The sequence below is a fragment of the Teleopsis dalmanni genome, chromosome X (genome assembly GCF_002237135.1).
Source record: "Teleopsis dalmanni isolate 2A chromosome X, ASM223713v2, whole genome shotgun sequence".
NCBI lineage: Eukaryota > Metazoa > Arthropoda > Insecta > Diptera > Diopsidae > Teleopsis > Teleopsis dalmanni.
The window spans coordinates 59,665,144-59,681,538 of NC_051848.1; the positions used below are offsets into that span (position 1 = coordinate 59,665,144).

At 30.6% G+C, this 16,395-nt stretch overlaps 1 protein-coding gene across 3 annotated transcripts in view; it reads left to right on the forward strand.

Moving 5' to 3' along the window:
* Nucleotides 1-14,477, forward strand: part of LOC119687942 (protein madd-4) — a 115,733-nt gene extending 101,256 nt beyond the window's left edge. Inside the window, exons 15-18 of one of the 3 annotated variants that reach the window (XM_038102504.1) lie at nt 9,665-10,048; nt 13,521-13,889; nt 13,972-14,122; nt 14,277-14,477. In XM_038102504.1, the coding sequence (XP_037958432.1) occupies nt 9,665-10,048; nt 13,521-13,889; nt 13,972-14,122; nt 14,277-14,401 (1,029 nt within the window). In that variant the 3' untranslated portion in view covers nt 14,402-14,477. Of the gene's footprint in view, nt 1-9,652; nt 10,049-13,520; nt 13,890-13,971; nt 14,123-14,276 lie in introns of all 3 variants that reach the window. The other 2 variants (XM_038102505.1, XM_038102503.1) reach the window with 2 other exon arrangements.
* The last annotated feature ends 1,918 nt before the right edge of the window (nt 14,478-16,395 follow it).

The window sequence follows — 16,395 nt, forward strand, 5'->3', positions numbered from 1 at the left end:
TTGTGCAATAAAAATCGTGCTGGCGTAACGCTTTTTTATGCTTTGAAGGAAACGATAACGACATTAGGTGCTCATAGACACCACCAAATGTACGCACATCCTTGTATCTGCCACAAAAAGTACGTACACATAATTAACGTCAGCTTACAACTAAAATATTAAAATCCTTAAACGAACTGAAAATGCAACACAACAAACAACGCAAACATGTCCTTCGCACACATGCATTCGACAATTGCAGTTTAAATGTGTGATTTGATATGACAGACACTAGAAGGATGTGAAAAAAAAATTTGTTTATACGCTCAAGTTGTCTGAAATCCATATTTAATCATATCTGCCACCTTTAATACAATTTTTATGTTGCATATCTTGTATCTAGTATCTTCTATCTTCTATCTTGTTCCTCATAAGCACTACGCTGAATGTTGCCAGAAAGGCAACAGCATAACGCAAGGATTTAAGTCAACCACAGGAAATGAGAAGTTTTCTGTTTGACTGATAATTAATTATGATTTCTATATTTGACATCGTTTCTGCTTCCCTATAATTTTGAGTAGTTATATAAAGGTAACCCACAAATTATGGAATTTATTAGAATTATAATATAATATAGGGAATAATTAAAACTTTATTAATAGTGCAAAGTAAGGAATAATATTTTAAATATTTTTTACTTAAATAAGAATTTCTAAAAAATGGCAAAAATCAATTTTTGAACATATTTTTATATTGGTAACACTATGACAAAGAGACTTTCTACAGAAACTGAAGAATGATAGCCCGCAATCAACTCTCTAAAAATATGACACAATATTACGCTACAATAAAAATACCATGTTTCCAACGTTAAGGCGGGCATTATTGAGTATTTCAATTTCTGTTAAAAACGTTAATGACCAAAAGAAAGAAACAAATTACCTATATTAATATATCTTACTCATTCAAACTACCAGCATAACCATAGACCACAAACACTAACCACAAAACACAGTCTATAACAATAGTTAATAGAACTATGCGCTGCAGAAAAGCTATTGAAACAAAATAAAAACATGTTATTTTAATATTTTGTTTCCATTCAAACTGCTACCATAAGCCACAGACTACTACATTACCATAAACTATCTTAATACATCAAAAACAACTACTATAATCACAACTCATTCCCTATATTTGATCAAAAACTGTTTTGCCCAAAGATCCAAAATCACTTTCTACCACACCTATATTCTTCATTTGGTGATTGAGTGTACAATGTCTTGCAAGAAGTCAATATTGTTTCTGCTAAGATTAAGGATGGCGTTAAATTTGATGTATTCAGGATCTATGAATCTTCTTAACTGTCGCATGTCCATTTGGGCTCTGCAGTACTCAAATATATTTTGTTTCTCCCGTTCACATAATAAGTTTTTTGTGAAGCTTTTTATTACCACGCAGAAGGGCTCTGGACCAATGAAAGGAATGCATGCACCCTTGTTTGATAGGGAGTCTGCTATTTCATTGCCCTCATGCTCTTCATGTGCCAGTACCCACATAGGAGTAACATAGTTCCTCCATGCTAGAGTATTAAGAAGTTGAAAGCATTTCCAGACCAACTTTGATTGGAATGAAGAGTTTGCTTAAGATTTTAAAGGTACTTACTGTCCGAAAGAATGCATATTTTGGTATCTCGGATACCCCTGCATAGGCACGCTCTCATACATAGCTCTAAGGCATGGACCTCTGCCTGAAAAATCTGAATGTAGAAGCAATAACTCAACTTTTGCTGAACCAAATATCATGAAATTTTAACAGTAATATACAGTTAAAATTATATTATATATAAACGATAAAAATTAACCTTATCGAAGCAAATACAAATTCAATTGAAAATAACTGATCTGAGTATAAATACCAATCTTTAAAAAGTGTTCTTTCCTTTGAATTGTACCTTCTCCACTGGCTTATTTTAACCAAATTCTGCAATTTGAAAGTTATGTATGTTCGTCTATTAAACAAAGCACAATGGTTTAAAGCTTAGTTTTTAAAGCATTAGAATACAGGACATGTCAATTAATCAATAGAATCTTCAAAGGATCAAATGGACGCATGTTCTGTAGTCTACACTCGCAACTTTATTTTTCAATAATTCAGAATACTTAAAATTTAACTATTTTTTTCTTATTTTATTTATTTTTTTTCCTTTTTATGACTTGCCAAATAACAAATTGAAGATACGAAAACTAAAATTTTAATACAAAATCACATACTTATTTTTATTTCATTTCAAAAGTACTTACTTTTGTCTGTAATTTTCATTCAGAGTGCAAAACTTTGGTCTGTTAATTTTGATGGAACATCCAATTAAAAATCAATATATTTTATTTGCAAAATATTTTAACGAAGAAGTGAATTGGTTGCAAATTGAAATATAAAAAAAATTTATTCAAATACATACTAGATATACATTCTATTTAAAGTTATCGAAAAAATACTTTTTGGTGTTACGCCCCAAAAATTAAAATATGCACCATCAAAGAAAAGCAAACTGTTACATATAAATAAATAAATAAATATAAACACAAACCGTCTTTTTAGTCAAAAAATATGAAATACACATAATTTTAGAGAGGTTGAGCTATGAGTTGTAAGTTCACCGTATAATATCCCTCCATATCCCTCCATCTACGCAAATGTTTCCAAAAAAAAAAAACATAATCGTGTCTGTATTAAGTATAGAATAACATAGAAATATAGATATATTTCTATGTTTTTCCGAAACTAGCTTCTACAGTTGGTCTTGTAATACAGAATTCTACTCTCTTTGCTACACTCTGTTGCTTGTTGCTGTTCCTAGATCTTAAAAGAAATCTCTAATAAATGTGCTAATGTTGGCTTTTGACATATAGAACATGATATTCATCATAGACTTTTTCATCGAATCCAAATCTCTTTCCCTGACTTTTGCATTTTCTAAGGTGTTCGAACAGATAGTAACAGTTAGGGTCCAAATCTGGTGAGTACGGAGGGTTCAGAAGCAGTTCGAAGTAAAACTGCTCATGGTCACGGCTCATGGTCTTGGTGGAAAAGAACTTTTTCTTCTTCATATGGGATTATTGTTTTGCGATTTCCTAACCCAGTTTTGCCATGTAGCGATCAGTTCTTCACTATTGCTGGTATTTAATAGTTGTTCATTAAATACTGCTTTAAAATAGCTTTAGTGTAAACGTTATAATTTTGAGCGCGATTCGACTACTGCTGTCCACTTAACTGACTGTCGATTTATCTCTGGAATGAATTGATGAATCTAAGTATTGTCGATACTGATTCAAAAAATATTTTATTTATCTCCAAACAGGTCGTAGAATCATCGACAAGTTGTTTTTTTTTTGTTTTTGGGCAACTGTCAGTAAACATGACCCAAACTTAGAAAAGAGTAGATATCACAAATGTCCATGCAACATGAAGACTGCACATTTCTTTGAAATCTTTAGTTGTCAGCTATCTCTTGTAAGTTCACTTTACGGCTTGCCAAAATAATTTTGTGACCTGTTTTTAAATTTTTTGATGTCTCCAGCGATATTTAGAAGATCAGCGCCTTCGGCATTATCCATGTTTGTACTGAAGCGTTTGAAGTTATCCAGACTCTATCATTTGTCTGGATATAGCAAAGTTCAGATCGCACTTATTAAGTTAAACTTTTGCTGTTGCAATATTTTTTCCAATCAATTAGCAATTATAACTCAAAAAATAAAATTGTTTTGAATTCATTAATTATTCCATGCACTTATTAGCTAACGTATTGTATCATAATTTTTATATAAATATTTTTTTTTGTTATGAAAAGTCTATTAACGGTTACACTAATTACACCTAACTAATTTAACTTCAAACTTCCAAACCCCACTTACTCTTTGATACTGCTTCCAGTTTTTCATACTACGAACTTACAAGCTGATATGTTATATCGCCTTCATTATATAAACATCTGTGTTTCGTGATGAAAAGTTTATAATAACTATAACAAAAACTAATAATATTATAATATATAACTAATTAAACTTTAAACCTTCAAATCCATTTTACTCTTTGATACTGCTTCTGCTTCCAATGGTTCATCCTTCAAATTTATCAGCCGATGTGTTATATCGTCTTCTTTATATAAACATATTTATTTCATAACAAAGAGTTTAATAACTATTACAAAATCTAATAGTGTTATACCAACTAATTTAACTGGAAACAATCAAACCCCTCTTACTCTTTCATACTGCTTCTAGTGGTTCATCCTACGAACTTATCAGCCGAAGAATTATATCGCCTTCTTTATATAAACATCTCTATTTCGTGATGAAAAGTTTATAATAACTATTACAAAAACTAAATAATATTATACTAACTAATTAAACTTTAAACATCAAAAACCTCGGTACTGATTAGTACTTACCCCTCTTTAATATCATTGGCATTGCTGAATATCTCTCATACCATTTCTTGTTTCTCTTCACGTGTCACTCTAATCCAAAATTAACTTTTCATTATTGATACGTTGCAGATTTAGCTAAATTGCAGTTCTAAATTGCAACTACGCTTAAAATGCATAAAGTCGGAATATCGAAGAGAGGACATTGCCATTCCAAGGCACAGGCATTGATCAACTTGCACAACGCTAATAGCCAACCGCATATATGCATACATAAGCGATTTACATGTGAAATGGAAATTAGAAATGCGAAATGATTGCCTACTGCCAACACCTAACGTCGCACTACAGTACCTAACAGTCCCTAACAGCCCACAACGCCCTCAAACATTGCGGGAAATTTTTCGATTTCCTTCGGTTTTGCGTTGCTTTTACCGTGTAAATACGCTCGGTGCTCGATACGTGGCAGTGCAATCTGTGAAACCAATAGCCTGAAAGCAACGATGCGTGTCAAAGTTAAATACTCGAATTTGCAAATAGCAACTATAATTGCATCAGTGGTCGCATGTACACTGTAAAGTTCTTGTGAGCTGGTGTGCTTGTGTGCTTGTGTGCTTGTACACCATGTACTTTTCAAGTGTATTTACTGTCTAGTAACAGCTTATGTTGCGTATGAGTGTTTTATGCAGTTGAACGAATGTGAACTGAATGTGTAGCTGCAATTGCATGTGCAACTGCAACTGCAACAGCCTACGCTAACACCTGCCCAGCAACAACAGTGAATGAATGCATCCTGTATAAAAATACAATTGTCATGTGAGGTAAGTGCAATTGCAATTGCATTTGCAATTGCAATTGAAACTACAATGTCAGCAAACCCAAAAAATGTTGTTTTGTTTCTTATGCATTTTCGTAGAGGTATTTATTTTTGAGACTGACGAAAACTGTTTTCGTTTTAGGTGTAGCTATGGCTGTAGTTGCTGTTGTTGTTGTTGGTGTTGTTGGTGTTGTTGTTGTTGTTTGTGTTGTTGTTGTAGTTGTTTTACAAGTGACCCCAGGGAAATCATCGACACAGTGTAGTTGTAACTTATACGTATACACCATGCTGCTGACTTTATACAAATGAAATAAAATCAAGCAACAATAACAACAACGTCTGTATAATAACAATGCAGCAAATAACCCAAAAGGGTGTTAACAAACCATAGAAAAGTTCTAAGCCTACTTCGCAATTCACTTAACAACTGTAGCAGCAGCAATTTCATTGCAACCCTACAGCCCTGCAGCAACGTTTTATTGCTGCTGGCCAAACAATTGATGTTTGCCACTCTCGGATAAACATTTGAGAATCGCTCTCAAATGCCATAAGTTGTGCCATGAAGTGTACGTATTCTAGCCTGCATACATGTTGCTATGCTGACTGCAGTAATTGCTATTTTCTGTTACGTTAAAACGTTCTGCAACACCACAAATATTTTGCAATTATTTATCTTAAATTCTCATTGATGCCATTACTATTGCAATAGCTGCAACAGTACTGTTGTTGTTCATACTATTGTTGTTGTTGTTGTTGTTGTTATAATTTCTACTGCTAATATAGTTGCCGTTGTTATTGTGGTACTTCACTGAATTCGATTTTGACTCCTGTTGCTTATTGCATAAGCACTTGAACTTATGTTACCGCCTTTGCTACTCATGCTGCTGCCATTATTTTGTGGGTTATGTACAACGTCTAACCAAATATTGAACAGTGGCCTTGTGACTTCTTCATAATTTACTAGGCACCAAAATAGCAATAACAAGAAAAACAGTAAAAGCAATTGTGTGCACTGAATTAACATCAACAAAAATAAAAATAAAAATAAAAATAAAAAAATGTAAGTCAAAAACACTTCTCAACGGAGTCGAAATTTAAAATAGGCGTCACGTAAGTTTGCAATTCCAAAAACCTACAAAATTTAATTACAAAAACCATTGTGTTTATATTCGTAACAATACAGCGGGCTATATTTACATAATTCAGCCATCAAACAAATCCATTGCAGCCAAACAGAATATACCTACTACATTATAATCCAGTCGATACTTTTATACTTTTACATAAGCTGCGAATAGGAATAGATAATGGCTGAACGTTTTATTCATTCCATACCAATATAACGAAAGTACACAATAAAGACTTGTGACTAGAGGTTGAATCATTTCAATTTATTGAAAGCTATTAATATTCATTCCGCATTGTTTCTCCAACAGTAACGTACCGGGCTCTTGGCATGTGTGAGTCCCAATACCTTGTGTGGTGAGATTACCATAATAATAATTATAATAATATAAATGTCATCAGCAATAGTAGACCAAAATTAAGTAATTAAAATGAAGTATAGACAAATACGTAAAGTATACTAATTTTATTAAAAATTAAGTGGAGTTGAAAAGTAGAAATCGAAAATTTCATGACTTTATGATACTTTACAAATTGGTTCAATTGTAAAGTTTATATAGTTGTAATTTATTTAGATCTGCACCCTATATAAATCTATTATAGCTCAGAACCTGTTAGCAAGACTGCATCTATATTTCAAATAATGGCAGCTGTTATTCTTGTATATAAGCCTGTCATGACGTTTTATAAGTGAATTTTAGAAGCCACTCGCCTTTGACAGAGACTTTGTCGAACAAAGTTCTTTCTAATTAAAAAAATTCTCCACATAATTGCAGAAATAAAATAAAGTCATTTAGGTCATTAACCTTTATTATCATTAACCATGAATATTCAAAAGATGGCAAGTACCATTATTTGTTGTAATACTGACGCCATTTGGCTGTGATAGTCGATGAGCGATGGTGACTATTACTCGTCAAAATTAATGAATGCCTTTGAAGCCGTAGTCTTTAACAGAGACATTGTCTAAACAAAGCACTTTCAAATTAGAAAAATTCTCCACTCAATTGGAGAAATGAAATTATCAAGCTCACTTAATAAATCGGTTGTATTAAAATTTAACCATTAACCTTTATTATCATTAACCTCGAATGGTCAAAATATATCATATACCACCATTTGTTATAATATTGACGCCATTTGACTGTGATAGGCGATGAACGATAGTGACTATTGCCCATCAAAATTAATAAATAGCTCTGAAGCCGTAGTCTTTTACAAAACGTTAAGATAGATAGTAAAACATTAAGATAGATAATCGATAGACTAGTTTTCAAATTTTATTTTGACTGCACAATAATCTCCATAGTCAGCTACCGTAAGTAATTTGGACTTCTAGGCATAAAAAGGATCGAGTTTAAGGTATGAAACATCTTACAAGTCAAGATCAGCACTAACTGTTGAAGAATCTTACTGAGTTTCTAAAAGTAGAGGTGTAATTATTATTATTTTAACACAACCAAAAAATCAGTATTTTAGGTTACAGTGACAGTTATTAAAACTATATTAAAACGTTATTAAAATTAAGACTATTGAGTTATTTAAACATATGAAATGTTATAAATTTCAATAGAGTGTATTTTTTGAATTAAATTTATTTAAAGGTACAAATCATATATATGATGAAATAACTATTTACCCCTTTTATTTCAGTTTTGAAAAAATATTGCTCTGAAAATGGTCTACGAAGTACGACGAAATATGTGTTTTAAATAAATAAGTTACTATTCCTATTTAAAATTAACAAATAATATAAATATTTTTACACACATATCTTTTATATATTATTTAAATACCTATTACACAACATAAACCTTATCAAACCAGTCGGAAAGTCTTCAAAATGCTATATATGTGTATAGAAATGTGTAGATATGTATGTATAAAAATTTATGTAAATTTTGTATGTATATATATTCTTTCATCTATGCTCAATATTACTATAAACCAAATAATCTCTTCTTATACAGAACATTTATAATCAAAGCTTACGCCTCACATATCCCCCTATGTAACTATTTAAAAATTCAAAATTCGATATTGAAAAAGCTTATCTAAGTCAATTCACTAAAATCTGTTTATTTTATTAAAAGACAAAACTATGGATATTATAGGTGATGTAATTTTAAGAGTTGGTTGTTTACTGTGGCAGGTTAGCAGATATTCTCTCGCAGCCCAATATTAGAGATTATTGATTGTTTCATTAACACAGTCTTCACAGAAAATTTAAAGAAAAAGAAAAAAATCTATCCTGTTTAATTTAATGCATTTATTAGACCCTTCTTCTTTACCAATGAACGGTCCAACAAATTTTCAACAAAGTATCTCATGAAGTCTTTAAGGTAGAGTCTACTAATGTTAGGAAACATTATTCAGAAAATTATCATATGTATCTAAAACTTTATTTAATTTTAAAAAAAAAATATATATGCATTTATATGTATTCATATATTCTATTTTATTTTATTTTATTATCTAATATAAATATAGCTAGTGAATTTGTTAATAAAACTTTCACAGCAAAATAAAAAAACTCTAGAAAAATGTGCGAAGATAAAAGTCAATAACGGCTTTGGGTCAGTTAGTTAAGCTGCGCTGACTCTGAGTTTCAAATTTGGCAGGGCACGAGTTCGATTCCTGGTACTTGCAGTCTTAAAAAATTATTTATGAATAATTAAATACAACAGTTATTTCCAAGACCATTGATGATTGGTGTTTGGCAATACTCGAAACTAAAAATTCAATTAATTAAAATAATATAAAATGCACTTTTGTTGTTGTTGTTGTTCGAGAAACCTCTTTATATTTTATTTATAATATGTATTTAATTACTTTTTTTATAATTTATTATATATATTGTATATATATGTTATTATATATATATTATAAAATATATTATATATATTATATATAACTTTATTCTTAATCAAACAAATATATAAATTATTGTAAAAACTAAATAGTTAAAATAACATTAATTTTTTTTTATAAAAACTTCCAGCTTATGAAAAAATTAATACTTTTTTAATTCATCTATGCAAATAAAAATTTACTACACTTAACTGCATCGCTCTTAAAAAACTTAGTTCTTTATTATTTAAGCTTTATAGTTTTTTCCATCAAACCTTAAGGTGTCCCGAATCCAAATCAATATAAGTATTTATTTAAATTGCATTTTCGATATATCTTCTCTTCTTATTTATGTTTTTGCTGTCAACTTTTCGATTACCTTGGCACTACTAAAACATTGAATGCATTTTCATTTAACTGCCACCATTTTGTCGACGGTCTATTGCCGATTGCAGTACTTATGGCAGAAATTTAGCAGCAACAACAACTTGCGAGGACAGCATTTACTGCATGACAAAGGCTTACAATTTGGCATCGATTTTGAGGGTTTCGAGCAGGATGAGCCGGCAAAGCCTCAAATTATCACTAAAACCATAACGACATTACCCAGTAACGAGCATGACGATGCTGCAGCATCGGATATAATAGCGAAATCTCAGCACACTCACACTCTCACACAGTCACAGAACTTACCGCAATCGCCGCATGCACGTTGGCAAGGACATTGGAGCGACAGCCATGTTGCCGATAGCACTGCTACGAAGATGGAACAAATTATCACATATAAATGGGTACCAAGTGATTGGACTGAATGTACACAGAAGTGCGGCACAACGGGCACAGGACTCAAAGTAAGTAAAACTACTCTATTTTTTTTTCAAATTTTTTTTTGTCGCTTTGTCTAATAAATAAAAGCCAAAAATTTTTGTACCAATGTGTCGAATTGCATTGAATCTGTGAATCTGTAGGTTGCGATGTGGTTACATTTTTCTAAGTAACTTAGAAGGCTGCACATTATTCGGCCAGTTGCAGTTAAGCAATAGTCGCTACCTCTTTGCCCCGTACCTAAACCGCATTACTGCTTTTATGATTTGTCAGCATGTTTCTTTCGTCTACGAAATTTTGCCATCCATGTTCTATGGAAGATAAAATTTGCAGAAATGCACTTTTGACAATTATCAACAAATTAGCTTCTCATATAAGATTATCGGTATTGCGGATGAATTGCAATTTGAAGTCTATTGTTTGGACGAGCTCCTTGAACGAAAGTTCTGCTCCAAGCCACTTGGTATAAAAATATTTTATTGAAACAATGAATCGAGCAGACAAGGAAAGAGAATAATCGTAAACTAAAGAAGACTTTTTCTTTCTTTGTTTACTAAAACGTTACAAATTGACTTTTTTCGTAATTGATTTGCCGCTAGTTAAGCAATTCTTCAATCTATGGGATTATCTTTAAAACGATGTAATTGCTTTTCTTTTACAGTACATTAGCGTTTCATCACTTTAGGCGAATGCGATTTAAGGTTTTATGCATTTATGTTTAATTGTATAAACTATATATATATTATATGCAATATCACTTCAGGGAAAATTTTAATTTTACAGAAAGAGAGTGAGATATTATGGTTATTTGCAGAAATACTTATGCATAATTGCATATAAATCAATTTTGGTGAATGTTCTGCTTCCTGTGTTAACTGTGTTGACTAATATTCAACTGATATTCCCCTAGTTAGCTGCTAGCAATCATATATGTACATAAAGCCTCTATTGAATATGAATAGCTGAACAATAGTTGCATTCAATGAATGGTATTCTGAAACATATCATTTTGTTTCGCTTTTGTGTCTTAACTATACGATTCTTCAGAATACTGTACGAACGATGTACCAACAGTTCACTGCCTATTTAAAAACTATATTGATCAAAAAGAGATAATATTTCAGAGCCTGTTATGACAATTTTGGGTCAGAGGAGTAAGAAGAAAATATCCATATGCGCTCTGTCAATATTCATTAATCACTTAAAAGGCGACAATCATCTATAATTCAATTTCCTTATTATTAAATTAACATCTCCAATGAGAACAGAGCAATTGGAGTACTACTACTTAAAAACGAACCTGTAGTTTGCAGGTCCCAGTGTAACCATAATAACTTAGAATAATCCTAATATAGCAGAACATTATTCAGATTTTTACCAATTAATTAACTACCGGAAGGAATATTAACGAAATATCTTCTCTTCTAAGGTACTAGTATCGATCCATTTAGAACCATAGATTTCAAAACTAATTGAAATTAAAATTTATATATCTTCTTCTTCTTCTTTGTTCCGTTAACTCCCAGTGGAGCATAGGGCCTCAAAATTTATATATAGTTTGTTATTATTTAATATGAGTGTCTCTTCTACTCAAACTTACTACACACGACTTTATTTTTTGGTTTTCCGTTAATGACCTGTTCAATAATCATTTGCTCCTTGCAACTTCTCATACTTTGAAACAACTATTATGTTTCTATTAGTATTTAGTTAATCATTCTGTTAAAGCATGCTAATAAGATAATGATGTATAAGGTATGGAAATTTATTATTAATCTTTATATTATCACAGTTTTTATCGATACCCTTTCTTATTAAGATTGGATAGATTACTTCCTTTATTAGAAATCCTGAAACATTAGATTGTCTGCTGAGAGCTGGCTTTTGAAGTTCCACAAAATTTATAGTACCACAGCATTTCTATCAATATTTCTATCAATATTCTATCAATATTGGATATATATTGTCATTATTATTATTCAACTTTTCCACAGTCCATTGAGTAGTATTTAAACTTTCCGGGCATTAAACCATGTGTTTTATGCCTCAGTAGTAGTACTTCTTTAATAAAGTAAGCTGTTTTTCTCGGTACCTGCATTTCTATCACCACATACTCTTTAAGATTGAGATCTATTATTACTTTATTGATTGCTGGTTTTGGTATGGTGTTGTTGCATTAAATAACTTGGTGTTATTCAAATTTTTAAGATTTTAAAATGATATTAAGTCATTGATATTTACCAATTGAAGTTATATATTTTTTCATATCGCCACTAAATCCCTGGAAAGTCGTTAAATCAATCTACATTATGTTGAGTATATCTATTATGACAACATCAGGTTTATTGGTAAACCTAAAAGCTGTTTGAGTGTTCCTCAATATCGATCTGTCTCAGTATATAGTGTACTGATTAGAACACTATATACTATGGGATTTAGTGTGGATTTTGGCTAGTATTAGTAGTATTGTTCGATACTATTATTTCTTAATTCTCAATTATTTTTAACCGTTTATGTTAATTAATTGTATTTCTCCCTTGGAATTTCTCATCGCATATGCTTCTTGATTTCTACTACTTAGTCAAATTTTTTGCATTTTTCTTTTGTGGTAAGCTCTATGCTCCTCCTAGGAGTTAAAGAATTTATATATATTTTTGGTATGCAATATTTTCAGGAAGTGATTTTTATAGGTTCTATTATATATTACTTCATCTCTATTTGAGAAATATTGAACCTATTGCAGACCGTTTATACATATCGTTTTCGTCTATGTATATATGACTGTTCCATTTTGTTAGGGTGTTTTTAGTCTCTAGTATGGTTAAGATGGATTTAGTCTCTACTCTTCTAAAGTAGGGACTCTTGCGAGGAATATATATATCGATTTCAGGTAATTAATGGTTAATGGGTCTCTCGTCTTTACCGATAAACAGTCTGATAAACTGTCATAGAAGTAACTTCCTTAAAACCTATTTTTTCTGGTTGCCAAAGCCGATCATTCACAGAGACACTAACTTCGAAAATATACAAGACTGGGGAGGTTTTTACTTCGATCTAAAGATTTTTAGTTGGTCGGGTTTATGAAACATAACTTATTTATCAAAAAATATATATAAATATTAAAAAACACTTTTATTTATTCAAAGTAAATTTAATATAAGTGTTTAAAATACCTATGTTCTTATCATTGCTAAAACATACCATTTATTAATTAATTAACTTGAAAGCTGATAGCATTTTTATTTGTTGCTTTAGTTTTAATTTAATCATGCGAAACTAATTGCCAGGAAATTGATGCATTCAAAAACCTATTATAAATTTATAAATTGAAATAATCTATTTCTCGAAGTCAACTGTATTATCAGTTGACCACTAACCAGGAAGCAAGAATTATTAGATACAAAGAATGCATTTGGTTAACTTTATGCAAAATAACAATTTTCACTGGAAAAAGCATTTAATTAAATTTCCTTTCATTTCAATTTTGCTAACCCGTAGCATCGGTCCATAACATGTGTACGTTTGTTGGAACCTGCCCACACCAATGATGCCATAAATATCGACGAGCAGACAAAGTATGAAATTGTTGACAACACAAACTGCGAGAGCTACGGTTTAAGTACACCGGACACAATTGAAACGTGCGGTAATCAAGAGTGTCCCCAATGGATTGCCGGCGAATGGACAAGCTGCTCTCAATCACGCTGCCTGGGCCGCAACATAGCTGTACAGAAACGTGAAGTTAATTGTGAGTATGCAAACTACACCGAAGCGGATGGCTGCGATGAATACAATAAACCAATAATAAGACAGGAATGCTTTAGTGAACGCTGCAAAGGTGTTTGGCGTGTTGAACCATGGTCAGAGGTAAGTCACTAAATCAGTCAATTAACCATCGTATACGATAATTGATAAACAAAATAACTCTTGAAATATTTAATATTTGCAGTGCAATGCGCCCTGCAACCGACAAGGAATCAAGTATCGCATACTGCAGTGTGTTTGGTATGGCACGCGGCGCCCTGCAGGCAATGCCTGCAAGCATCAACCACGACCGGCCGTGATGAAAGTCTGCAAGAGTCCGTCATGTATTGCCAAATGTTAGTAGATGTGACAAATTTGTGTGAAAATTTTGGACATTTGAGTAATGAAAACTGCTAAATTGCACATTTGGCATTTAGTCTCATTGCTTGCAACATGTTCGACATATCTAGCTTAGTTCACGTTTAATTAAATTCGTTTTTCTGTTCACAGCTTCAACGTCAATTTGCATAGATACTTCAAGATACTGCCGTAACGTACGTTCAATGGGTTTGTGCAGACTGCATCGTTACCAAGAGAAATGCTGCAAATCATGCAAAATTCATTTATTCAAATAAATGAGCAAATACCATAAGCAAATACCAATTTACCAAAAAAAAAAAAATATATATATATAAATGAAAATAAAATTAAATTAAGGAAAGAAAATGAAACTAAACCAAAACTAAACAAAAGACAAAATCATATAACAAAATTAAGTAAACTTGCAAGCAATTATTATTAAATAATTAAGAATAACATATATATAATTATGAATTACAAATTTATATAAAATATATATATGTGCAGAATTATACAATGTATTAACTAGGATAGCACAGGAATATTACAATTAAGTTAAACTATACGAACAAATTACACATGTGCGCATACATAAAAAACTATAAATAGTTTATAATATAAATTTTATAATAATAAAATATATAAAGCAATTATACATATATACATATACAACAAATATAAATACAGAAGGAAAAGTAACGATAAAGACGCATCAACTAATCTTTTAAGAATGATTAAAAATAAAATATATTAAAAAAAATTGTTTGTTATACGCTTAACTAAAGTATCTAAACACTTATAAATCTGAAGTGAAATCTGAAGAAAACTTTAATGAAAATATGTTAAACGAAGAGAATGAATAAAAATTTGTAAAGCTTGAAATTAATAATTCTACGCAAATATACATTCCACTATTGTAACGTATGAAAACTATGAACTATGCATTATACTATATAAAGTATAAAGAGAACAATTAAAAATAAATTAAACTATAGAAAAATTATTAAAGCAAATTAAACCTTTATTGAAAGCGTTGAAATTATCTTAACATACTCACATATATAGTATTGTAAGAATCATTTACATCAATGTATACAATTGCTAGTAAATAAGTATCTACCGAGATATACGCATCTATATTCTATATTAATTTTAAATTATTTTTACAATATATGGTACACCTCAGTTTAAACACAGTTAAAATATTTTTAATGATTAAATTAAGATTTCATTAGATAATAAAGCTTTTTATTCTATAAAATGAAATTGGGAAATATATATTTAACAAAGTATTAATGATTTATATATTAATATACATTAATATAAATATAAATTCAATATAAATTTTCAATTATATGTATAATATATATATAATTTATAAATAATCGTACATACCATAACTCAATACATCAATTAGTCTGGAGATATAGAATACTTTTTTAAAAATATTTGTTTACCATATACATGGAAAAGCTTCTCCATGTACCCAAACAATGCGCAGGCATCGTATTTTAAGTTGGTTTGGTTGGATTAGTAGATTTCAGCGACGATTGGCAACAGCTAACATACATCTATGAATATAAGACACTAAGTTTTACAAACAACCTATAGCTTGTGCCTTTTGCCTTTCTGATTAAAGTAAAAGTTTTAATTTCGACTCAGATGACTTATCACAAGTATAGCCATTTTGATTTCACTACTATTTTCGTTCTCAAATTATTGTAGAATGTCTACATTTGTTAAAAAGCATTTCTAACTTTTCGATTTAGACGGCCTGTCACAAGTCTTACTACTTCAATCCTACCACCGCCCTATAAGTCCTGCAACATCATCTCTACCCATCTCCAGCATCGTTTTTGTTTTCAATAAACTGCGCCAAAGCCACACTTATTAGGATTTTTCACAGTCCACCATAGTTTTCAATTTCTGTGTGGTAATCTTAGAAAGTTATTTTACTTAAGTCTTGAACTTATCATGAACTGTAAAACCTATTTTTCGCATATTAAATATAGAGCATGATCAAAGATAGGTGTTATTGACTGTATTTTTAAAGATCGTGAGCTTTTGATAAAGGGATTTGAAAGTAATTACTTAGAAATAGAAATAGTATATTAGAAATGCAAACATATTAACTAAATTTCAAATATCGATTTCTATATTGGAATTTATATATAAAGTCATATACGATACGACTTTAGTTTTAAATTATATTTTTCAAAAAAAGGAGCTCAATTAAAATAATTTAAATAATTATATAAATAATTTATAA